General features: G+C 43.6%; 1 protein-coding gene across 1 annotated transcript in view; it reads left to right on the top strand.

Annotated features, from left to right (window-relative positions):
* FAF2 (Fas associated factor family member 2) overlaps window positions 1-25,512 on the top strand; it is a 2,444,504-nt gene that overhangs the window by 459,995 nt on the left and 1,958,997 nt on the right. The window contains exon 3 of the mRNA XM_044069362.1: window positions 6,124-6,261. Coding sequence (XP_043925297.1) covers window positions 6,124-6,261 — 138 coding nt within the window. The remainder of the gene's footprint in view (window positions 1-6,123; window positions 6,262-25,512) is intronic.

The raw sequence follows: 25,512 nt of genomic DNA, 5'->3' as shown, positions 1-25,512 counted from the left end.
CCCCTTTATCCGGTTTCATTACTCTAATATTTCCATCCTTCCTAAGGTTATGGACACAATCTATGACAACTGGAAAAATTAGTAAAATATACCGAAACCTTAGACCGGAAGGCCAAAACACAGTGAAATCAGATGCAGCATTCAATTAAAATGTAGACAATTCCATACTGTCACATATAATGCTTTTAAATGTCACCTCTTAGGTTGGGGAACTGCTCCCTCTGTGCAGTACAGAGGGTTTTGATGTTCATAATTAGAAACATGCCCTACATAGGTCACTTGAGCTGTGGTCCTCATAGGAAAATCAATGAAAACAGACTTAGCGTTAAAATATAAGAAGGGTGCAGGAGATGCTGCATCTCTGGAAAAAATAAATGTTAAAAGCCCACTCCCAGCTACAGATACACTCAATTGTGGGCCCTCTGTACTCTGGTATAGGCATCCCTATATATGTATGTATATATATATATATATATATATATATATATATATATATATATATATATATATACACACACACACACACACACACACACACACACACACAAATGTCTGCATATTTGTGTGGGAGTGTGCCTGTCCTGTCATACCTATCAATGTGGTTGCTCAAGAATTCTTGATAAAGCCAAAAATAATGTGAGGATAATGGCCAAATGCTTAACAGAACAACATTATATCCATGTGCCTTACCAAATATTGTGGTGGTCACTCTAGGTCACCTTTGGAGATGTCATGGGGTTCATTTTAGGGATTCTTCAGATAAAATCAAAGAACAATCCCCAAAGATTTCAAAAGCCCTAACTGTGGCTGTGGAGTTGGCACCTGCAGAGGTAAGAGGTGTTACAGTGGCTGTGATGTTTTACCATTAAATTGCATCAGTTGGAAGGCCATAATACTCTTCAAAGGAGGAAAAGTGCTACCTGTCTTAGGTAGGGAGAGTACACCAATAACTAGACTGCTAGTTTTCTTCAACACTAAAAGTGATATCACTCTGAGGAAACTGTAGTGTATTGATATCTTGTTGCCATCTTTTGATTAAGAATCCTCTGGGAGTGCATTCGCTAAGTACATTCTGTCCATTTTGTTTTTTCATCCAGGCTACATTTTATGTATGAGTAGTATAGTAAAGTGGATTGCAGAATGAACACTGCTGTGCCTCCTGTGCTGATTCAGGTTGTGTTGTAATACTGTAGACTGGAAAACAGTACAAATAGTTTGCAAAAATGTATTGCTAAAATACTTGCTACTTGCCCTGAGTGTATTTTACTTTTTCCTGGGTCACTCTTACAAAAGAGAATGTTCTATTTGAACAGGACCACATGTTCATCAAAATGGAAATAAACAGCTGCATACTTTTATTCCTCGTGCTTCCATATTGGTTGTTAGTGACCTCAATGTGCATTGGCTCCTTGGGTTTTGTTTACATCATAATGGTTTTTACTTTTTGCCTACATCCAGGTTACCATAAGTTTGACTTTTCTTATTATGTGATCCTTTCTGGAAAAGCTGAAGTGTAATAATTGAAACAACCTCCCCTTCCAGTCTTACTGAACATTACCAATAAAAATATTAGTAAAGACAAGTTCATTGTTGAACAGTATTCTGTCCTGCAAGTAAGCCCCCCTCCCAAACACTAATAGTATATTCCACCACTGCACAGACTGTTTATTATCCAGAATAACAAAGTACTGCGGCATAATACATACAAAATATCCATTAGAGTTTGCATTTTTTTCACTAAGCAACTGTTCACATTAAATAAAATCATTATAAATTATGGGAGTTGTTATATCGATTGAAAATTTATGCTACATTCTAAATTATACACACACACACCAGCTACATGAAAGGAAGGGTTAATGCACACTTACAAAGCAGTGCAATGTTGAATATCACTACAAGCAAAGCATAACACTTCTGTTCCGTAAACCATAAGGAAGGAACCTTTTTTTCTTTATAAAATTGTGTGTGGAATGGAAAAATGAAACTCACCCTAAGCCACTCCTTCATAATAGGTAACGGGACTCCACCCTATGGCACTGCTTTAGAATAGGTAATGGAAACAGAATCAAAACCACGAATCACGCTTGTATACTAACAATCTCTGTTATGCTCACAAAACGAATGACTCTTCCAGCTGAAAGGACATCAACAGCGGGAAAGAAAAAATAAGCAAACCCAAGGTAGCAATAGCAAGTTGCTTCTCAAAACAAAACTGCTACAGTTTCTCACCCATTTCAACTTAACTCCCTCGTCTCCAAACTCTGACACTCATAGTTAATGGGTTACAGAAAAGTTAACCAAGCTAATACAGAATTATCTGTCTGTGAATTAGGTGACAAAGCTATTAAACACTACAGTAACTAAGTCCGATGTGTTTCTACATCAGCACTATCTGTCCTCCAAGAAGTTCAAAGCTGATGCTTACCCCCGCTGACCTGATCATTGTCTACAGCTGCTACTACTATTGCACAAAGCCGGTCTCTACAAGTTTTTTCAAACTCTCATTCAGGCTTCACTATCAAACACTGGCAGCAGCACTTGATTACTTAATTCCATAGTTACTTCCCAGAGGTGCTCAAGGAGACAGCCAATTAAAAGCGCCAGTCTTTCTTTCTGTATTGGTAAGGGCAATTCTATAAACAAGCAAAAGCACATTTATTGTATTTAGATAGTGTATGCTGTTAGGAAATTAAATGTGAGTTGTCCGTTGTGTACGTATTTGTGTTTGACCCTGTAAGTCTGCTTCGCTTACTAGAGAGAATGTTGTTTCAAAAAAGTATGCAGAAATGCATTCAGGATCGGCTTGCTGTGATCATGCAGGGCAAGCCAATTTTTTCAAATTCAAATATAAGCACCTGGCAACTCCGCAATGAAAAATAAGTTGAGAAGGTAACTGACAAGGTTCAGGTACCTTTTCAACTTATTTTTTAACAGTGGAGCTGAAGTAAGTGGAAGGCACTCTGGTGTAATAGCATACAATTTGTAGCGTCTCGCAGAGCACTCGGGTTTAAGTGCAGAGGCGCCATGTGACTGTACTCTGTGTTAATGAGTTAATAAAATACGCCTGACCTGTATATAAAATTAAAGGGACTAAAAACATTTTCACTGCTTGCATCTTGCTGTCCATATCAATTTAAAGAGGAGCTTTCAGTTTCTTAGTTTTTGTATTTTGTGTAGTCTTTTCCCACATATCTTTAGCTACCATAACAGAATCCCCATGCATATGGGTACTGCCAAACCAGTTCATGCTTGAGAACATAGCCTTTGTTTTGCCTTAATTTTTATATATTGCAAAAAGAATGGGAAACTGTCTCAGAATCTTCCATAACACTGAGCTGTTCTTTTCTGGTTTTCAGGCGCAAATTAATATCATTTGCATATAAAGCCAACATTTCTTTATTGTCATTTCAATTATGTTCTTGAATTTGAGCCACTTTTTTTTTGTCCAATGGTTCCAAATATAACATGAATAACAAAGTGGAAAGAGGACATCCCTGCCTCTTTCCTGTGCTCAGGCACAACTTATCAGAGAGGAACCCTCCCACTTCATCTTTTGCCTCTGATTCCCCGTATATCTTCCTAATTAACCTTATTGTATCAGGAAATGCAAATGGTTCATTTGCCTTACTCCTATAATCACAGCTTACTTACAGATATTTTCTCTGCATCAAGACCCACCAAAAACTGTCTTTTATACATTCTGCTTCCCTCTGGGTCATCATTCTTTTAATGTTATCAAATGTTTGCCTCCCCATCACAAAACCACATTGATTCATATCTGTCAAATTGGCAACACTTTTGCCATTCTTTTAGCTATTACAGACATATACTTTATAATCATGGTTATAAAATTGAAATGGGCTATATGAAACTGGATCTTTACTGTCTTTAGGTGTTATAGCCACCATAGATATCTTCCAAAATGTTGATGCTTCTCCTCCTTTTAAAATACTGTTAAACAAAACCTTCCATGTCACTTTCTTCCCTCCTTGCTTCCAAACTTCCACAGGAATATGCCATCTGTTCCTGGAGAATTTCCTGCAGATTGATTATATGTCACCATTTTTATCTCATCTTGTTTACTTGTTGAGACTCATCTACCTCTGACCTTGATATACTGGCTTCTGCCATAAATATTGCTACTTTTACTGTTTCTTGATTTCTACATTCCACCACTTTATATAAATTTTCATAAAATTTCCAAAAGATATCCAGTACTGCTACAGAATCTCTGGATACTTTTCTTGTTATAGTCTCCCTCCGTTTGGCAACAACCTTTTCTATGGTCTGTTACCTAAGTTGTGGTAAAAGTTTTTGTGCTTTGGAGTTCTCAAACAGTTGCTTAACAGCAATGTTTCTAAACTAATGCGTATTATCCAGATACTTCCTTATTTTCTGTAGCATTTTACATTTGCTCCACTTCTGCAATATGTTAACCTTCGTCTGCCCCACCAAATAATTAGTTAGTTCTTAACTGTATGTATTTTCATTTATTTCTACCCTGGTTTTGAACTCAACTTCAGTTTTACCCCACTCATTCACAATAACTTACGAAGAAATTTCTATCTTCCCTTGTAGCCCCTGCATAATTTCCACAACCTATTCCTTAAATTCCTCTCTTTTTTTAACTGGTATTTGGAGAAGCACCAGTGTCTAATTTATATTTAATTACCCTGAATTTTTATCTTCGTTGTTGTTGGCACATGATCTGAAATAGTTATTCCGATGTGTGTTGAGGTTTTCAGTTAAATGCACATGTTCCTGTGAAGTATAATTTGTCTAGTCTAGCCCAGTTGTTGTACTTTGGGGAATGATGTGTTGATTCAGAGTACCTCCTACTGAATTCATGTCTTCCATATCAAATATTTTCATAATTTCTTCAGAAATATACCCTCTTGTTTTATTTTTCTCTGTAAGGTCCCCCAGATATCCTCACCATTACAAATCTTTTCATTCCCCACCTATAAGTAGTAATCCCTGCAAAAAACCTGATTATTTCTCCTCTTAAGTTTTTCTTAAGCACCATAATAGCAGTTTTTAAGTAGAATATAAGTACACCAGAACTGTTTTTTTATGTTTGTATGTCAGGGTGTGGACATTTATTTTTGTGTTTGTTCTTAGTATTGTTCTTTCAGCTTCCCTACCTCTTTCTATGGTGGGAAAGCTCTGAAGGGCTCTGCATCCGAGCTCGTCTTAGCTCATCTCAACTTCTTTGGATGTGTGGGAGGTTTCCTGAAGCTTTGGAAGCTGGACGGCTGTTGCATCCTAGCAGGATGTAACCTATATAGCTAAGGGTACTACAACAGTGATCATTTGAGCATCTACTGTGGTAGGTTTAACTTGCACAACTGTACTTTCTTGTTTAGACTCTGGACCATGAGCAGTAACACCTTTAGATATTCTTGGGTGGGTTTTATGTTGGAAGGTTTATCAGATTGGCAATGCCTTAAAAAAAAAAAAAAAAAGCACTGTAGTATGGATAAGATTTCAGCCAATATTCGAAAATGTACAGGGAATAAATGCAGACCATTTCTGGCACAGCAGTTTTATTGATCAACCGTATCCTGTCAGGCTGACAAATGACACCAAAAACTAAGCTAATTATTAAAGTCAGTTATCTGTTGATATTGTGCTATCATTTTTTGCAGAATTTAGTATTAATATCAAAATAATGCTATTAAAGCTGTCAGTGGATTTTTGGTTTGACACCAATATACTTGGCACTTTACACCACAACTGGAAGGTACCAGTTGAGGCAGTTGATATTTGTCATTTTTTAAATTATATTATAGAATTGTGCGAGAGAGGTATACAGAGCTGTCAGCATGTTGCTAATGATACCTCGGCTGTTTATATTTTTTATCTTTGATAACGAGAGAAGTACATTACTTTTGTGGGAAAGCTATGCAGTGTATTATGTTGAAACATTTTAAAATTTACATTTAAGATATTTAGCTAACATTTGGAAGAAAGCCTTTAACAATTTCTTGCCTAGACTTGAGTGTAAGCTTGCATGGAACTTGAATAGCAGCTGCAGTTTGAATCTATGCTACATGTAGCTACAAAACATTCACTAAATAGCATTTTCTAAGTGTATCTTCTCCCTTTTGTTTGTGCCAGGCAGCTGTACAGGACAGACTAAATGAGCAGGAAGGAGTGCCAAGCGTCTTCAATCCTCTTCCAGCATCCCGACCTTTAAATGTTAACACAGCTGATAACAGAGTTTATAATTACATTGTACCAAGGCCACAGCCTAGGGTAAGTGTGTATGTATGTGTGTGTGCATATATATATATATATATATATATATATATATATATATATATATATATATACACTACATATAGTAATATGTACATTTTGCAGTACTGTAACAAGTAACTGGTGTTAAAGTTGTATTTTCATCTGCCTTAATTTAGTACCAAGTGGAGTGTCGTAGTTAATGCAGTTAAAAGCTGCTCTTAATATTCTTTTTTCTGCTTATGTGCCAGAATACATTACTTGGGACTGTTCTATCACAGTTGATGTCTACAGAAAGGTTCTGTTCACTGTCGTGCATTTTTTAAGTGTTGTGCATTTACATGTATGATAGCATAGAGATAATCTGTGCTGTCTTACTGTATTCAGACCTTTACTTTATTTTTGGCTGGCTGCCGTCTGTGTTTGCATGCTCTCCTTATTCTGTATTCTCATGAGCTTCTGCCAAGATTTCCATTTTCCTCTAGTACTCCTTAGATATACTGACAGGTATTGTCAATGTTAGTGTCCCTAGATGTGTGTATAAAAATGAGAATGAATGTTGAGATCTTCGTCGTGCTTGTTTCAGTAACTCAAGTGAAGGGGAGTACATGCAGGCCATCAATCCCTGGTTTCTGGCTAATGTGTGTTTACCTGGTTGCTTCATTATAAAAGATAACTCCATTGAAAATAAATTATATTGAAGCGATACCATGTGGATTAGCATGCTGTATCAGGAAAGGACACAAGCTGGTCAGTTCTTTGCCAGAGACCGTTAAAGGTGTATTTTTTTTCCCAAAGAGGTGTGTGAAGTTTGACCTGCTATTTTAATTTATGAAGATGGGCATGATTCACTGGTGCATCTTATGGCTTTCAGGAACTTCTCCAAGTTTTCAGATTGCAGTAGTGCTGCTGAGTAGCTGAAGAACAATCCTTGTCACAAAGAATACTTGGAGGACATTTCCCTAAAGCAGTTGGTAGATGTGTCTATGCATTTGAGAGGTCATTTTAAAGGCCAGTGTATATCTGGGTGTCTAGCCATTATCTAAAAGGAGAATTTTAACAAGTTGGTGGATCAGAAGTTGACTAAGAAAAGGCATTATGAATGAGTTGTTTGGAAAGAAGAATTATGACCCTGTCTTCCCTAAGATAGACTGTTTTAATCCAGTCATTGGGATGATGAGTCTGAAAGAGGACTCTGACAGCTTCTTAGGCAGTTCGGATGCCTTTATGAAAGGAAAGTTTGATAAGTAGAGTTTCTTCCATTACTGCTGTAAGGAAACTGTACTTAACAGAACTTTGTGTGATGCATTGCTTAATTCCAAGCTTGGAGAAATGGGCATTTATCATTTGACTATGTAAAATGATGTGTAAAGAGCCTCATATCAGTGCTAAAAACTGGTATTGAAAGAAAGTTGTGCACTCAGTTTTCAAAAGGAAAAAAAATAACCTGAAATTCAACAGAGTAAGAAATTTGCAGAAAAAGTACTTGAAAATCAGGTATGACCAGTACTGCATTTTTTAATGTTCTTTAATGATTTTTATATTGACAGTACCTTGTGGTGCTGTAGGAAATAGGTTCTAGTAGTAGTTAACCTAAAAATACTGAGCATGCTATGAGATTAGATACACTGTGGCTTTGGACAGAAAACTGCCAGTCTGTGTCATATTTTGACAGTACTTGTGGATTTGCAACATCCTGAGATTAATATGGGTCATGAAAATGTTTGTGGAGTACTTGTAAGTTCACAGTTCATAGGTGTGTAATAGTGTAATGACCACCAGGGCCTTTATAAGCCTAACTGTGCATTCCAACCCAGTTTTCCTGTGTATTGTGGGCATTTATTAAGAGGTGGTATGTTAATTAGGAAGTTTCTAGAGATAATGGGCGGTATGGTAGTTTGGCTTATTACTGTCTGCCTCTGTCTGTCAGAGACATAGTAGTCAGACTCTGGGTGAATTTGATTTCCCATCCATTAGTCAAGGTAATTCTTTATTAAGGTTAGAGATGAACTCTACTTCACATGGATTGGGAACCTGTTCCAGAGCATGGGAATCCTCTGAGGCAGAGCAAAATTTAAATCCCTGGATCTAGTGGTTGTGACTATGCTTGTTTAGCAGATGTGCAAAAGGTCCATCAGAGCAGGATCTGAGGATGCCTTGTGTGCCAGGCATAGATTAAGTGTTAGTAAGGTGGTCTGTATAGGGCAATGTGTTTATACCCTGGTTTCTTCTGTTGAGAAACCTTTGTGGGTCTTCCAGCTGTAGAATGTCTGGTCAGGTATATGCTGAAGGGGGCATTATACCCAATAATGGTTTGATGAGGGCCAAGTAAAGTGGCACTATGACCTGTTTGAACCTGGATGCCATGCCCTTATGAGTGATATAAAATATGTGAAGTTGTTCTATCTCACCGTTCATTCTTACTGGTGGATTCTGAGCCAATCCTCTGCTCCGACTCAGCCAACTCCCTATCCCATGGTGCACCCTGGTCTTCCCCCAGATCTCATTTGCTGCTGGAACTTGATCTGACGTTCACCAGCTCTGGCCAGTGAATAACTTTCTTTAATTCTATTTTTTTCTGCTAAATAAGTGATTATAATAGTTTAGCATGTTAGTTGTTTAGGTAGATAGTTTAAAGCATAGATAATAGTTACTTCTATAGATAAATTAGTAGATATTAGTGGCAGTGTTATTAGGCCTTTATTCTCCCTATCTCTAACATTTACAGTGTGTGTGTGTGTGTGTGTGTGTGTGTGTGTGTGTGTGTGTCTCTTAAATTAGAGCCCTTCTTTTTTACAGGGCAGATAGTTTAACTTTAGTTTAAATTTATACTGATAGTTGAATTTTTTTAGAGCCTTTCTTTTCACAAGGCTTTATAGTTGCTTCAGTGTGGATATTTAGAGTTAGAGCTCTTTTATTTACAGGGCAATAGTTGCTTGTTAAGTATTATTGTTGGTATTTTTGTATTACTTAATATATATTTCTTCAGTGTATTTGTCTCTGACCATGTCTCATCAGGAAAAGTCCAAGTCTAGATTCAAGAAATGCCCAAGATGTGGGCAAAAGATGTGCATCACCGATGGACATACTGAATGTGTCTACTGTTTGGGTGAAGTACACCTGCAGGAAAGCTGTGCTATATGCCGCTCTTTTAGCTCCAGAGTGTTGCATGAAAGGAAAAGAAAACTCATGGATAAGGGTCTTTTAAAATCCTCCTTTCAAGAGTCTCTGGATAAGTCTGACAAGCACTCCAAAAAGCTTACGGAACTGACTGAGTCCATCGCCTACGAAATCAGCTTCTAGTAAAGCTTCGACATCGGCTATGGAACAGACTGTCGTCGTGGTTAGGAGCCAATCCCCGACCTTGGAGCCGGTATCTCCTACATTAAAATGTCCTATTTTGCAATCGGTGGCTTCGTCACATTCTTCATGGTCCTCAAGTAGACTGTCCAATTTGGATGTGGACCACGTGGTGAAGAAGCTTTTTACAGATACCAGCGCTGGCAAAAATTTTATCGGCACCGACACCAGGGGCTTCGGAGCCGACTTTAGTTCCCCCAACATCTTCTGTTCCTCCTCCAATCTGCGTAGAAGTTTCGGAGCCGGCGAACGTGGAACCGATTATCGTGGAACCTTCAGGACCGACACCTACTCTGGGCTTATCTGCCCCAACTGCCCTGATGTCTTAGGTGCTGACCGAAGGATCTCTCAGCCGACACTCACCAGTCGGGTCTGGGGAGGATAGGAGGACCGACTTGTCGGTACTGACTTTACCTTTCGGGGCTTCAGCTGGAGTGAGTTCGGTCCTGACCTCTGGCTCTGGAGCCCTCTGTACCGGCGCACAGTTTCCATCGAATCCTTGGATCTGAGGGATTTTTCTCGTCTGGACCGGGGGGCCTTCACGGCTATGAGGGCAGCTTTGTCCGCGCTGACTACCACTCCATCAGTCCCGGCAGCTCCCTCCCTGAAAGCACCGGTGTCTTCCTCTACATCACACACTCCATTAAAACGTAGAGATTCTGAGTCTCAGGAAGCCCCACTGGGTGAGCCATGTTCTTCAGAGACCTCTCCAGACGCTCCCACTGAAGAGGTGCTTAGGAAGAGACTTTGCAAGAGGAAGCGTCTGGACTCCCTGCAGGTGTCCGTCTCTTCGGATACTGACTTGGATGAGTTAGGGTCCCCATGGTCTTCCTCAGAGGATATCTCCTTTGGAGATCTTAAATTCTTAAACAGAGGGGTGGCTGGAAATCCCTTAACCCTACTGATGAGTCAGTATTCCCTGAAGGCTTTTGGGTCTCAACCCTCCACCTTTTGGGTGTCTTCACCCTTCGTTGAGTTGCTTGAATTACTTACCCAAAGGGCATGGGAGTCCCCAGACACCACAGAGCCTGTACCCAGGAGGTCTAATAAATTTATAACTTGCCCTCAAGATAGAGCTTATTTCACTAAAGGAGTGTCTGTTGATTTTATGGTGGTGGCGAGAGTGCAGGATCATGGACAGGTACGGGAAGCATATGTTTAGTTCAGCGGCCTTTGTCCTTCAATCACTGAACTAACTCATACATTTCACTAGATTACAAAGGGATCTCCTGAAGGAGCTAGGAGACGCCCTGCAGGGTTCAGTAGCTGCGGAGGTTTCGGGCAAGGTAACTTCTCAGCTCTCTACTTTTAAATAGATTGTGAACACATCTATGCATCTGTTATATGCAGCTGATGGTCCGAGCAGAGCAGCGGGTACAGGAATTGCTCTCAGGAGACATTCCTGTATGCGCTTATTTTCCTTTGCGGAATCCTGTGTCTTCTTTCGTTAACACACCATTTAACGGTTCGTCCCTTTTCGGACCAAAGGTAAAGGAACCGCTTACCAGGAGTTAAAATAGAATTTACCCCAAAGAGGGGGGGGGGGGGCAGAAATATATGGTTCCATAAATCTCAAGGATCTTTCCAGGACACTTGTAGGGAAACGCCCTCTAGAGGCAGAGGAGGGGGTAATAACGGAAGACGTCCACATGGCAGAGGGGGTCCACAGAACCAGAGCGAAAGAGATCAGTTCTTTGGCAAGCCCTATCAGCACTCCTGAAAGGAGGCTCAGCTGTTAATCTCTGGAAGCAGTCAGGGGACGCCTTCCTTTGTATGTAGACGCCTGGCTAAAAATAACAAGACAGCTGTGTACAAAGCATAATATCCAGAGCATACTCTATTCCCTGTGCCACCACTCCCCCTCTAGTGAAAAAAAATCCCAGATGTTCCACCCAGTCACAGGGAACAAGCAGCAGTAGAGGTCCAAAGATTGCTAGGGAAGAGTCATCCAGCAAGTCCCAGCAGACCAGAGAGGATCTGGAACTTAGTTAAGGTTCTTTTTAGTTCCAAAGAAAACAGGGGACTGGAGACCTATTCTGGACCTCAGTAGACTAAACAAGTCAGTAAAAAAAGACGAAGTTCTGGTTGGTCACGCTTCAGTCAATACTCCCCTTTTTGGGGAAAGACAATTGGATGTGCTCTATAGATCTTTAGGATGCGTACTACCACATAAAGATGGACAGGCCATCTAGGGATTATCTACGCTTCCGGCTGGGAGCCAGCCATTATCAATTTTACACTCTGCCCTTTGGTCTCACTACAGCCCCCAGAGTGTTCACCAAATGGATGGCAGTACCCATGGCTCACCTGAGACGTTTGGGATTCCAGGTATTTCCATATTTAGACTGGCTCTTCACTGCCACCACCAAGCATCAACTCATTCAGGCGAGGGACACTACCTTAAATCTCTGCAATCAAATGGGGATTACCATCAACTCAGAAAAATCTGCCTTATGGAAGACTACATTTTTGATAGCTATTACTTCTGCTTGGAGCATTTCTGAGTTACAGGCCTTGACTATCAAACCTCCCTATCTGATTTTCCATAATGACAGAGTTTTGCTCAGATCTAATCTGTCCTTCTTACCACAAGTTTGTTCAGAGACAAATCTTAACCAATCTATTGAGTAGCCCATTTTCTTTCCTAAATACAGAAATAGGATGGAACACATGCTGCACAAACTTGATGTTCATAGACAACTCCAGTTTTATTTAGATAGAACAAAACAGTTCAAAACAATGGATCAGCTCTTTGTTTCTTTTTCGGAGTCAAAAAGGTGCACCAGTGAACAAGTCACCTTGTCAAGATGACTATCAGATTGCATTTCCTTCATTTATAGTTCAGAGAATGCTCCCTTACAACCAAAAATAAAGGCCCACTCTACTAGAGCGGTTTCAACCTTATTAGCCTTTTCTGTAAGGTTACCATTAGATGCTATTTGTGCAGCAGCTACCTGGTCAACACTTCATACCTTTATCACTCATTAAAAGTAGACAAAGCCTCCAGGGACAGGACCTCCTTTGATTCCACAGTTCTGAAGAACATTCTCCCGTGAGACACCCAAGAAAGATGGTGCTTGGGATGCTATCCATCAGTAAGAATGAATGGTGAGATAGAACAACTTCACATAAAGAAGTTACGTACTCAACATAACGTTCCATGTGAGTTGTTCATCTCACCTTCATTCTTAAGTTCCCCCACTCCAACCCCCATCCAGTCTACTAGAAGTCCATCACCCTTTGGTATATGGTGCATTGTCTCTTATCCAGTTCTCAGAGTGGCATATTAATGGTAGTAGGTTGTCTGTTGGCAGCAAAGAAGATCTGAGGGAAGACCAGGGTGCATCATAGGATAGGGAGTTGGTCTCGAGCTGGTTGAAGACTTCGAGCTTTTGAAGTTGGCCGAGTCGGAGCCGAGGATCAGCTCCGAACCCATCAGTAAGAAGGAAGGTGAGATGAACAATTCACATGGAACATTATGGTAAGTACATAACTTTTTTTTTTTTTTTTTTTTTTTACCTTGGCCAGATGTTGGTCAAAGGCCAGTTTACTGTCTAGATATGTTCTCAGTTTTCTGACCACTGGGTCAACTCTTAGGAGCTGTCTTATTGATGAAGTAATTAGCCTAGGTTGCGGTTTTTTCAAAAGGTACTAAAATACATTTCTTAGCATTGAGTTTTAATCCATGACTTAGAACCAGTCATTTGCCTATGATAGACACTTTTGCAAGATGTTTGTGTCATAAGGAGGAATCTTGTAGCTCCCAACTTGCAGTCATCTGTGAACTTAGTCAGCCAAAGGCCCGTGACATTAGCCTTAACCTCCAAGAAGCAGATGCCAGGTAGGAGCAGTCCCCTGCATGGAGCCCTGAGCTACACTACTGGTGACTAGTCTTATAGTTGGAGGTGGTCTCATCACTTCCTGAGTTCTGTCTCTGAGCCATCTGGTAACCCAGTGAGTTATTTAGGGGGTTATACCCAGTTAGGTGAGTATCAAATACCTTAGCTGGGTCCAGGTATGCACTATTTTCCCCATGTCCATTGATTTGGTGACCGGCTTTCTGCTAATATATGTGTGTGTATATATATATATATATATATATATATATCTATATATATCAGTATATATCTATATATACATATCTATATATATATCTCTATATCTCTATATCTCTATCTATATGTGTATATATGTCTGTTCATCGTGTTACCCTGCTGCAGTCATCACACTTGGGTTATCCTGCCGTCAGGCAGTCCTGCAGTCGGCCCGAATTCCAAAGTCTTGGTCCGGCGTCGGTTGCTGTCGCTTCTTCCCTGACGTCAGTGCGCCAGGGGTATATCAGAGGCATCCAATGCTATTTTCTTAAGTCTGTCTTGCCGCACGGTGCCCAAAGCAGAAGCAGTTCGCAAGTGCCAATCGGCCGACACTTGAGATTTTCGAATAGAGTTTCAGTCCGAAGTCTTCAAAGCTAAGTACCCCGTTGGGGAACCTTTTTCTTGCTTCAGTCCGATGTCAGAAAAAGTTAACAATTGCATTTCTTGTGGGAAGGAAATACCTCATAAGGGCTTCCATTCTTTTTGTATACATTGCCTAGGCCCAGACCACGACGTCGCTGGTTGTCGGTTTTGTGCTAGGTTCAATAAGTGAACTATTAAGTGACGCTTTGATTTTGCACGACACTACGGTAGGAAATTTAATTATACTATGCCATCGGAGCAACCGACTACCGGTGTGCATAAAAAACGCAAAGATAAAGAAAGGCAGCCTAGATCCAAGCCAGACTCCGAGCCCTCGGCTGGGGTGGTCGCCGGTTCTCTGGTTTTCAGTGAGGCACCTACGCAGCCCCTGGCTACTGCTGAATTGGATCCCCAGACCGCTTCGGATTCTCCAGCAGAGAGTTCTAGACTGATGCAGCCATTTTCTTTAGGCCCTACCACCGACATTGCAGTAGAAGTCGGTGCTGTAGAAACGCCTTCAGTTTCTGAAGGTGTCTTCAGACCGACTACTCTCACCATAAAATCTTATGCTAAACTTAAGACTCCTCTAAAACCAAAAAAGACTACTCTTCAGTCTCCAGGTCAAGGCCCTATGCCTAAGAAACAGATGCTTAAAATGGCTGAAGATATAATTTCTTTGATCAGGGGTTCCCAACCCCCCCCCCCCCCGACAAAAGGCCTAGACAAGAGGAGGATTATGCCTCCTCTGATCAGGTGTCTGTTTCCTCAGGCTCCTCTGAGGAACAGGATTACTCCTTTCCCCCTTAGAAGATTATTCCTTTGGGGAAACCTTACATATCATGAGGGAACATTTCCACTGGGAAGGTCAGGACTACTCCGACTCAAAGAAAAGGCTTTGAGAGTTTTTTTACTCCCCCAGCACAAGACCCCTTGCTACCCCCCCAGTTTTAGACATTGTGGATGATGTTTTCTTAGAATCCAGTGTAAATCCAGATTCTCTGCCTCCTGCTCCAGCCAAACCAGATAGATACTATAGAGTGCCTGACTCTCACAAATTCCTATACAAAAGCCCTGTTGCTGCTCCAGAAACAATCTCCCAGGGTCCCAAGGGGGCTAAGGCTTCTATGGCTAAAAATTCTGTACCCTCTGAAAGGGACTCCAGAGCACTAGATAGGTGGGGGAAGAAGGTTTGCACCTCAGCTACTCTAGCTATGAGAGCACTAAATTGTCAGTTTCACATGCTTAAATACCAGCAATTCCTAATGTCTCAAATAAAACAAAAGATGGGCACGCACCCTCAACAGTCTGAATTCAAGGAAATGCAGGATCTGTTGCATGCAGCTGAACAGGTGGGCAAACATACTTTACAATGTGGTTTTGATGCCTTGGAAGATTCCTCTAGAGCAGCTGTTACTGGGTCTGTTATACGTAGGCATGCTTGGTTAAAGGAACAATCTCTGCCTGATCATGTTAAAGCAAAGTTACTAGATGCACCCTTACAGCAGGATGTCTTATTTGGGATTAAAGCAGAGGAGGTTTTAAAGAAAATGGAGGATAAGGCAAAATCTATGCAGACGGTCAAAGATTTCTTACAAGTACAGCCCCCACGATTCAGCAGAAATTAGCCAACAAAAAAATGGTCCTTTCCAGCTTCTGACAGACCACAGAGGGCTAAATACAAACACCCAAGGAGCAGAGGACAAGCACAAATCCCTTACAAACCATGCCAATGGGGCACTGCAACACAGAAGGGGGGAGGAGAAGACGGGCCACAAACTACTAGAAGGCAAACACAATGACTTATACTTCAAACTGCCAAGCAAAACTCTTCTGGCAGCTCCCTTGGGAGTAAAATTAGCACTTTTTGCAGACAACTGGCGCATCGTCACAAAGGACAAATGGGTCCTAGACATTATCTCACAAGGATACAGATTCCGTTTCCACACCTTGCCAAGGATAAAAGGAATGCCAAACCTGCCACAAAATCAATGGGCAGAGGCACAAAAACAAATTACAGCTCTCATGGACATGAGAGCCATTCAGCTGGTACCTACACAGGAGCAAGGCCAAGGATTTTACTCAAGGCTCTTTCTAGTCCCCAGAAAGGACAGTGCTTGGAGGCCCATTCTGGACCTTTGAATTTTAAACACCTTCTTGCAAGTACCCAAATTCAGGATGCTAACACTACAGCAGCTTCTTCCCATGTTGGGCAAGAAAGCTTGGCTAGTAATGTTGGACTTCAAGGAGGCATACCTGCATGTCCCTGTCAGACAAAATTGCAGAAGATACCTCCGTTTCATTGCAGGTTCAACCCATTACCAATTCTCTGCACTGCCCTTTTTCTTATCTACTGCACCCAGGGTCTTCACAAAATGCCTGGCACCAGTAATTGCATACTGCAGTCAAAGAGGAATTCAAATATAGCCATACCTGGACGACTGCCTCATCCAAGCAGAAAGCAAGGACATTCTCTTACAACACCTGGCTTTTGTAAAACATCATCTAAGTTGCCTAGGGTACACGGTAAACAAAAAGAAACCATAACTAGTGCCCTCACAAAATATGACATTCCTGGGTGCCAGCTTGAATACAACGGCCCAGATGGCTTATCTGACGCCAGACAAACAACTACAATTAACTCAATACTTCAGAGCAATGGCAACAAAGACCCATCTCCCTGCAAGAAAAATTCTGCAGGCCTTGGGCTTCATGGCATCTTGCATACTACTAATACCATTTGCAAAACTGCATGTGAGGAAATTACAATGGTACCTAAAAAGCGTATGGACTCAACACAGCCACAGCTTGGAAACAATGATACCTCTCATTCCCTGTCTTCAACAGGAGTTCCTGTGGTGGTCACAGGCATGTCACCTCAAGGGTCAGCCTTTCACCTTACCCACAGCCAGGCAAACTATGACAACAGATGCATTAGACTATGCCTGGAGGGCACACATGGCAGGACGGTGCATTCAAGGCATATGGACTGCAGATCAAAGGAATCTGCACATCAATAAAAAGAAATGCTAGCTGTACAAAATGCTCTGACAGCCTTCAAGGGCCTCTTTCATCCAGGACAGCTTATCATAAGAGCGGATAACACCACAGTAATGTGGTACATAAACAAGCAAGGGGGTACACACTCCTACCCTCTATGCAGGCAAGCAATGACCTTGTGGAACACAGCACTGGCTTACAAAGTTCAATTACAAGCTCAATTCCTGCCAGGAAAAAAAAACACATTGGCAGACAACCTAAGCAGAAACATCATGGATCCCCACGAGTGGAAACTGGATCCACAAGTATTTGCAATGATAACTCAAAAATGGGGACTCCCAGACATAGACCTATTTTCCAGCCCCCAAAACTATCAACTAACAAAATTTTGCACAAGGACTTTTCACCATCAAGCTTGGAAGGTGGACGCACTCTCATTCAGTTGGAAAATGCTGACAGTATATGCCTTTCCTCCATTACCCCTTCTCAAAAAGGTGCTACTGAAAGTCAGGATGGAGAGACCCCGAATGATACTCGCTGCCCCAGACTGGCCACGCCAGCACTGGTACCCACTATTAAGGAATATGGCCCAGGGCCCACCATGGATTCCACCACAAATTACCCATCTGCTCACACAGCAAGACAATCAGATTCTACACAGCCAACTCAAAACCTTAAACTTGGCTTAATGGCAAATCACCTAAGTAACCAGCCAGCTCCTGTCTCACAAGCTGTTATGGATGTTATTCTGGAGGCCAGGAGGCCCAGCACCAGGAAAGCCTACTCAGACAAATGGAAAAGGTTTTGCTCCTGGAATCAAGCTAAAGGCCAAAATACCCTTCAGCCTGACACCTCAGATTTTGCAATATTTAACTGAGATGTTACACAAAGGGCTTTCTTTTTCATCTATTAAAATCCACGCCTCAGCTATTTCAGCTCACTACAACACGGATCCTCCCCTATTTTCACATCCACTCCTAAGGCAGTTTCTCAGAGGGGCCAAAAACATTAGGCCTCCCAGGAGAGCACCAACACCTACTTGGGACCTCAACTTTGTTCTGGAAAAGTTGCTACCTCCTTTGAGCCAGCTTTCTCAGCTGACTTAAAGTTTATATCATGGAAGACTGCCCTGCTGCTAGCAATTACTTCAGCGAGAAGAGTTTCAGAGCTTCAGGCACTAATGGCAGTAGAGTCTTTCCTCATTTTTCATCAAGACAGAGTTTCTCGATGAACTAACCCTGCTTTATGCCTAAGGTGGTATCCAGTGTGGCTCTAAATCAAACCATCCATTTACTCACCTTCTTTCCAAATCCACAGAACAAAGGAGAAAGACTCCTACATTCCTTGGACGTTCACAGACAGCTACGTTACTACTTGGATAAAACTAAGGATGTTAAGTTGTCAAACTCGCCTTCATTCTTGCTGGATGGGTTAGGAGCCGATCCTCTGCTCCGACTCGGCACTTGCTAAGCTCGAGAGCTAATTTTACCAGCTCGAGGCAACCCTGTATCCCATGATGCAAGGCGTGACTACCCAGATCTCGTTTGCCGCTTCGCGAAGAGGTCTTCTTTTACCAGCTCAGGTAGTGTTTTTTGTAATTTAACTTTCTACAGTCTAAAATCTCCCCCTTTTTCAAGCCTTTTTGTCTAGTATTAGAGTTAGTCTTTCTATAGCCTATCTCCTTAACACTATACTCCCTCAACCTAATAGGTTTAGTTATTTTCCCCTTCAGGCCTTAAGCCTCCCTTTCCTTAATTCCTGTCAGGGTGTTGAGTGTTGTACTTGGTCCCCCCCCCCCTTCTTCTTAGTTAACTGTGTGGGTGAACTTTGTGTGTGTGTGTTGGTGCACTGGACATAATTATGTCCAAAGAATCGAAGGTCTCGGGCTTCAAAAAGTGTGACTCGTGCTGTCAGAAGATGTCTCTGACAGATGGTCACACTTCTTGCGTGTACTGCCTGGGACCTCTACACCTGCAGGACTCCTGTGCCATTTGTCATTCTTTTAGCCACAGAGTCCTGCAGGAACATAGGAATAAATTAATCCTATGAGGCTTATTGAAGCTGGAGAGCTCCCTGACCAAGACCGGGTCGGGGAAGCCCTCTAAGCCACCTAAGCCCCAGGCTTTCAGTTCGAAGCCTTTGGCTGTGGCTCCGACTCCTTCGGAGTCTGGTCGGCTCGGCGGGCCGATCTTTCTCTCAGAGGCGGTGGTATCGGTGCGGCGGCTCCGATACACCTGCATCAAGTCTATGTCGGCTCAGCTGGAGCCGACATTTCCATCCCAGACTGGAGCCGATAAGTTATTGGCTCCGACTGGAACCGAGGGGTCTTCGGCTCCGATGGCTCCTACTAGGAAGAGATCTCGGTCTCCTTCCCTGGAGTCTATTCGATCGGCTCCGGGATCTCTACATTTGGAGCGGAGCCATCGGAGCCAATCTTCTAGGTCTTCCAGGCTCTCTGACCACGACTTGGAGAGAGTGGTAAGCAGATTGCTGAAATCACAGGCACTGGCCCAGATGCTCTATAGCCCGTCTCAGCAGACGACCGCTATCACTCATCCCCCTGAATTTCCTCCTTCGACTCTCCTCCAGAGTTCGGAGCCGGAGCTTCTCGAAACCTTGACTGTTGGTGCGTCGGAGCCGATGCCCCCCCTTTCGGCTCTGTCGTCTTCTACTCCGATTTCCTCCATGATACCTTCCATGGAGGGATCCGGTCGTCGTGACTCCCACGTCTGCTCCGAGGGGGCGAGTGGCATCGGACCCTTGTCCGGCCCCGTTCTCCCTCTCGGAGCTTCGGCGTTGGTGAGTTCGGCACCGACATCGGCCTCGGAGCCTTCTCTTTCGGCGGGTCCAGGAGTTTCTGTTTCTTCGGAGCGGGAACTCTCTGGCCTCCCTGGAAGGGGAGCCTTTGAGGTGATGAGGAGTGTTCTAGCCCCTCAGCTGAGTGAACAGTCTGTTCCATTAGCTCCCCCCTCCTCGGTGCCTGCTGATATCTCTTCCCACTCTCTTGCTGCCGGACCCAGAGATCCATCTCCCCAGGTTTCCCCACTGGGAAGAACTTCCTCTTCCGAGGTTTCTCCTGATCCTTCGGGGGAACCCCCGCGTAAGAGGATGTGCAAGAGGAAGCACATAGTCTCCCCTGAGTCTACAACATCTGATACTGACTTAGATGAGTCTGAGGGATCCCCAAAGTCCCCCTCTGAGGATGTCTCCTTTTCAGACATCTTGGAACTCCTTAAACAGAGGGGGAACTGGCCTTCCATTAACCCCTCCGAGGATGAGTCAGTATACCTGGAGGCTTTTGGATCTCGACCTTCCACCTCCTGGGTGTCTCCGCCTTTCGACCCTCTCATGGAAGTGGTGGCTCGAAGGGCGTGGGCGGCCCTGGATTCTGTGGAACCAGTCCCTAGGAGGCCATCTAAATTTATCATGGCCCCAGTAGACAAGCAGTTTCTCACCAAGGGTGTCCCTGTTGATGCCATGGTGGTGGCAGCTGCCACCAAGAAGGAACTTGCCGATCTTTCTGTACCTGTCCATCCTCCTAACAAGGAGTCTAGGACCATGGATAGGTCTGCGTGGATTTTTCCTCAGCGACCTTCACTATGCGCTCGCTGAATTATCTTTGTCACTTTACCCGGCTTCAGAGGGATATTCTCAAGGAACTAGGTGAGGTAGTACAGGATCCGTCAGCTGCCGGGGCTCAAGAAAAAATTATCTCGCAGCTGGGAATCCTAAATTCCTTAAACTCCTCCATGCGGTTCATTTCTTATGTGGCTGATGGAGCGAGTAGAGCCGCAGGCACAGGAGTGGCACTTAGGCGTCAGGCCTGGATGCGGCTTTGCAACTTCGCAGATCCCTTTAAGGCGTCCTTCACAAATACTCCCTTCGGTTCGGCTTTGTTTGGACCTCAGGTGAAGGAAACCTTGACCAGATGCGAGCAGGACGGCAAGACTCTTTCTGGCGTAGGAGTCCGTTTCTCCACCCTTTCAAGACCTTATCCTAAAGGTCAGAAGGGAGGGAAGATGTGGTTCCGTAAATCTCAGGGAGTCACGCCGGATGCACGTGGTCAGTTTACCCCTCAGAGGCAGAGGGGGTAATAACAATAGACGCCACCCTAGGGGCAGAGGGGGTCCGCAGAATCAGGGTAGCAGAGAGCCTCTCCCTGACAAACCCTTCCAGCATCCCTGAGGTGTTGCCCGACTGCCCACCCTTGGAGGCAGTCGGGGGAAGATTGTCGCTGTACCCAACAGCCTGGCTTTCCCTTTCTCAAGACATTTGCGTACAGTCGATCATATCCGAGGGTTACAAGATTCCCTTCGAAAACTATCCTGTTCCTCAGAAGGTATTCCTCCCAGTCATTGCACCCGGTCTAAGGGAGTTCTCTAAGCTGGAAGTATCAAAACTTCTAGCAAAAAGAGCCATCCAGCCAGTTCCAGCAGACCAAATAGGATCCAGGATCTACTCAAGATTCTTTTTGGTCCCCAAAAAAATGGGAGATTGGAGACCAATTCTAGACCTCAGCAGACTAAACAAGTTTGTCAAGAAGGCAAGATTCCGGATGGTCACGCTTCAGTCCATTTTACCCTTTTTGGGCAAGGACAACTGGATGTGCTCGGTAGACCTTCAGGATGCGTACTATCACATAAAATTCACAGGCGCTCCAGAAGGTTTCTCCGCTTTCGGCTGGGGACCAGTCATTTTCAATTCAGAGCCCTGCCCTTTGGTCTCACTACAGCCCCCAGAGTGTTCACCAAATGCATGGCAGCGGTCACAGCTCACCTGAGACGTCAAGGATTCCAGGTGTTTCCGTATCTAGACGACTGGCTCCTCACGGCCACCACCAGCATCAACTTCTCCAGGCCAGGGACTACACTCTTCATATGTGCAGCCAGTTAGGAATTTCCATAAACTTCGAAAAGTCCTCCTTGTCACCTTGCCAGTCTATTACCTTTATAGGCACAGAACTGGACACTGTTGGGATGTCAGCAAGACTCACAGATCAAAGACTTCTGGACATCCAAAAATATGTTCAGATCATCCTACTCAGCTAAAAGATCAGGGCCAGGTTTGTTCTGAAGGTGCTAGGACTTATGGCGGCTGCCATCGTACTTCTTCCTTTGGCTCGCTTCCATATGCGGCTACTGCAATGGATGTTATTCACCCAGTGGTCCTTCCAGCAGCTTCCCATGCGCCACGAGATCATAGTGACACAATCTTGCAAAAGTCACCTGACCTGGTGGATTTCTTCCCCTCAAGTCCTCCAGGGCAGACCGTTTGTTCCCCCGGCCCCAGTTGCCACAGTCACATCGGATGCCTCCCTGATCGGGGGGGGGGGGCATTATCAGGGCAGGATGGTCCATGGCACTTGGCAACCCTTTGAATACCATCTGCACATAAATGTCCTAGAGATGAGAGCAGTGCTTTTAACGTTGCAAGCCCTCAACGACTTTCTTCCTTTAGGAACTATTGCAGTTCAGACGGACAACATGTCCGTAGTATGGTACATCAACAAACAGGGCGGGACCAAGTCCTGTCCACTGTGTCGAGAAGCTCTCAGACTTTTGCAGTGGGCAATCTCCTCTCATCGGTTTCTGATAGCATTGCACATCCCCGGGAAATCCAACTTCATTGCGGACAGATTGAGCAGAGCTATTCTCATGCCTCACGAGTGGTCTCTCAATCAGTAGTGGAGGAGATTTTTCAGAAGTGGGGCTTCCCTTTCTGCGACCTTTTTGCTACACCCCAAAACAGCAAATGCCCAGACTTCTTCTCCCTCTTTCCACTCCCAGGCCAACCCCCCAGAGACGCTCTAACCCAGGTTTGGCCCCGGGGATGACTTTATGCTTTTCCTCCATTCCCCTTGATACCTCAAGTCATTCAGAAAGCTACCGTTTTGAGAGCCAAGTTGATTCTCATTGCCCCTTATTGGCCTCGACAAATTTGGTTCCCGTTCCTTCATCGCCATCTATTGGTACAGCCTTGGCGTCTGGACCCAGTTCCAGATCTTTTGACCCACCAGTCGGGTCATCTGCACCAGGCCATTCGCTCTCTCAACCTCACCGCTTGGTTGCTCCACTTCCTTCATTAGCCAGGCTTCCTATGATTTCTAATCCTGTACGGGATATCATAGTAGCTTCTCTAAAGTCCTCTACCAGAAAGATTTATGCTAGTAAGTGGCAGCGTTTTTCCTTCTGGGCAAAGTCCAGAGACATAGACCCCTTTAATGCCCCAGTTCAAACATTTTTGGACTTCTTAGCTGAGATTTGAGATTTTTCAGTCGGGTTCTTTTTCAACAGTCAAAGTCCAGCTGGCAGCAATCTCAAATTTTCATGTTGGCTTAGCGGACCAGAACATAATGTCTCACTAGCCTTGTAAAGCCTTTTTCTGGGGTATCTTTCTACTAAAGACCCCAATTAAAGATCCTCCTCCGCAATGGGACCTGAATTTAGTGCTGACATCCCTAATTCTTCCCCCCTTCGAACCGGCTGCTACATGCTCTTTAAAATTTCTCTCTTGGAAGACAATTTTTCTGGTGGCTATTACTTCAGCTAGGAGAGTGTCTGAACTTCTTGCTCTCTGTGTTCGACCTCCCTACTTGGTTTTCCACAAGGATAGGGTATCTCTAAGAACAAATCCATCCTTTTTGCCCAAGGTGGCTTCCCAGACTAATCTTAAGCAGTCTATTGATCTTCCAGTATTTTTCCCGAATTATTCGGACAGAGCGGAACAGAAACTGCATTATTTGGATGTTCATCGCCAGCTCAGATACTACTTGGATAGAACTAAACAATTCAGAAAATCTGATCAGCTTTTTCTTTCTTATGTAGAAAAGAGAAAAGGTCTCCCGGTCTCCAAGGTGACCTTATCGAAATGGCTCTCTTCCACTATTTCCCATGTTTATCTCCTTAGGGGCAAAGAATTGCCCTCTAAACCTAAGGCACATTCTCCTAGAGGCCTAGCCACATCTACAGCCTTTCAGGCTAGGCTACCTATTGACACCATTTGTGCAGCAGCCACTTGGGCCACGCCTCATACCTTTGTCTCACATTACAAATTGGACCTGGCTTCCAGAGACAGAGCTAGGTTTGGTTCCACAGTTCTCAAGAGTCTGTTCCATTGAGCCACCCAGGATAGAGGTGCTAGGGACGCGGTCCCATGCAGCAAGAATGAAGGCGAGTTTGACAACTTAACATTAAGAAGTTATGTATCTACCATAACGTTCCATGTTAGTTGTCTTCTCTAGCCTTCTTTCTTGCGTCCCTCCCTCCTTTCCCCCTAGCCTGGACAGACCTTGAAGTTGTACTCTTCTCTGGGGACGAGTTTATTCTTCCTATGGACTCCAGTTGTGAGTGGTCACTAGTTTTACTAGTTCCCCTGTGCTGTGTTTACACATTTGGTTACTTTCTTCTCCTTCTGTTGGAAGAAGATAATGCGCATATTTCTATAGCTACCAGACGAGATCTGGGTAGTCACGCCTTGCATCATGGGATATAGGGTTGCCTCGAGCTGGTAAAATTAGCTCTCGAGCTTAGCAAGTGCCGAGTCGGAGCCGAAGATCGGCTCCGAACCCATCCAGCAAGAAAGAGGGCGAGAGAAAACAACTAACATGGAACGTTATGGTAGGTACATAACTTATTTTCAGAAAATCTGACCAGCTTTTTGTATCCTATGCTACAGCATCACAAGGAAAGGCTATCTCAAACAGACCATTTCCAAATGGAGAGGACATTGCATACGTTTTTGCTACACCCACCATGGAAAACCAGTTCCTGCTAGCATAAGGTCCCACTCTACAGGGCAGCAGCTACATCTACAGCCTACCTCGGGGGGGGGGGGTGCCAGCCAAGGATATTCTGGAAGCTGCAACTTGGAGTTCAGTACACACCTTCACCAAACATTACCACTTACCACTTTACTCTAAGACTAGAGCTGACTTCGCCACTGCAGTTTTGCAGGGCCTTCTAGCCTCCTCTAACCCTCTTTGACTCCACCACCCATCCTTAGCTTTGGGATTCTACCCAAGTGTGATGACTGCAGCAGGGTAACACTATGAACATAGTACAGTTTTGTACCTACCATAAATGTAGATGTTCGAGTGTATACCCTGCTACAGTTCAGGTTACCCCTCCCTCCATCCCCTCTGAATTAGCTGAACTTATCTCTACCACTCTATCCTATACTATCTCTGTGGTGTATTTGCTTGTGCCAAAGGGTTTTGTTTTATTTTTATATAGCTATATGTATATATATTTTTTTGCCTACCTATTAGGGGCACCTGACAACTGGGGCAAGAAAAACTGAAGAAAATGGTGTCTGATGCTTCTGATATACCCCTGGCGCACTGACGTCAGGGAAGAAGCAACAGCAACCGACGCCGGACCAAGACCTGACGGCAGGATAACCCAAGTGTGATGACTGCAGCAGGGTATACACTCTAACATCTACATTTATGGTAGGG

The sequence above is a fragment of the Protopterus annectens genome, chromosome 4.part0 (assembly GCF_019279795.1).
Source record: "Protopterus annectens isolate FY-2018-M chromosome 4.part0, PAN1.0, whole genome shotgun sequence".
Lineage (NCBI taxonomy): Eukaryota > Metazoa > Chordata > Ceratodontiformes > Protopteridae > Protopterus > Protopterus annectens.
Note: the sequence above shows the minus strand (reverse complement) of the source record. Positions and strands in the feature narration are given on the sequence as shown.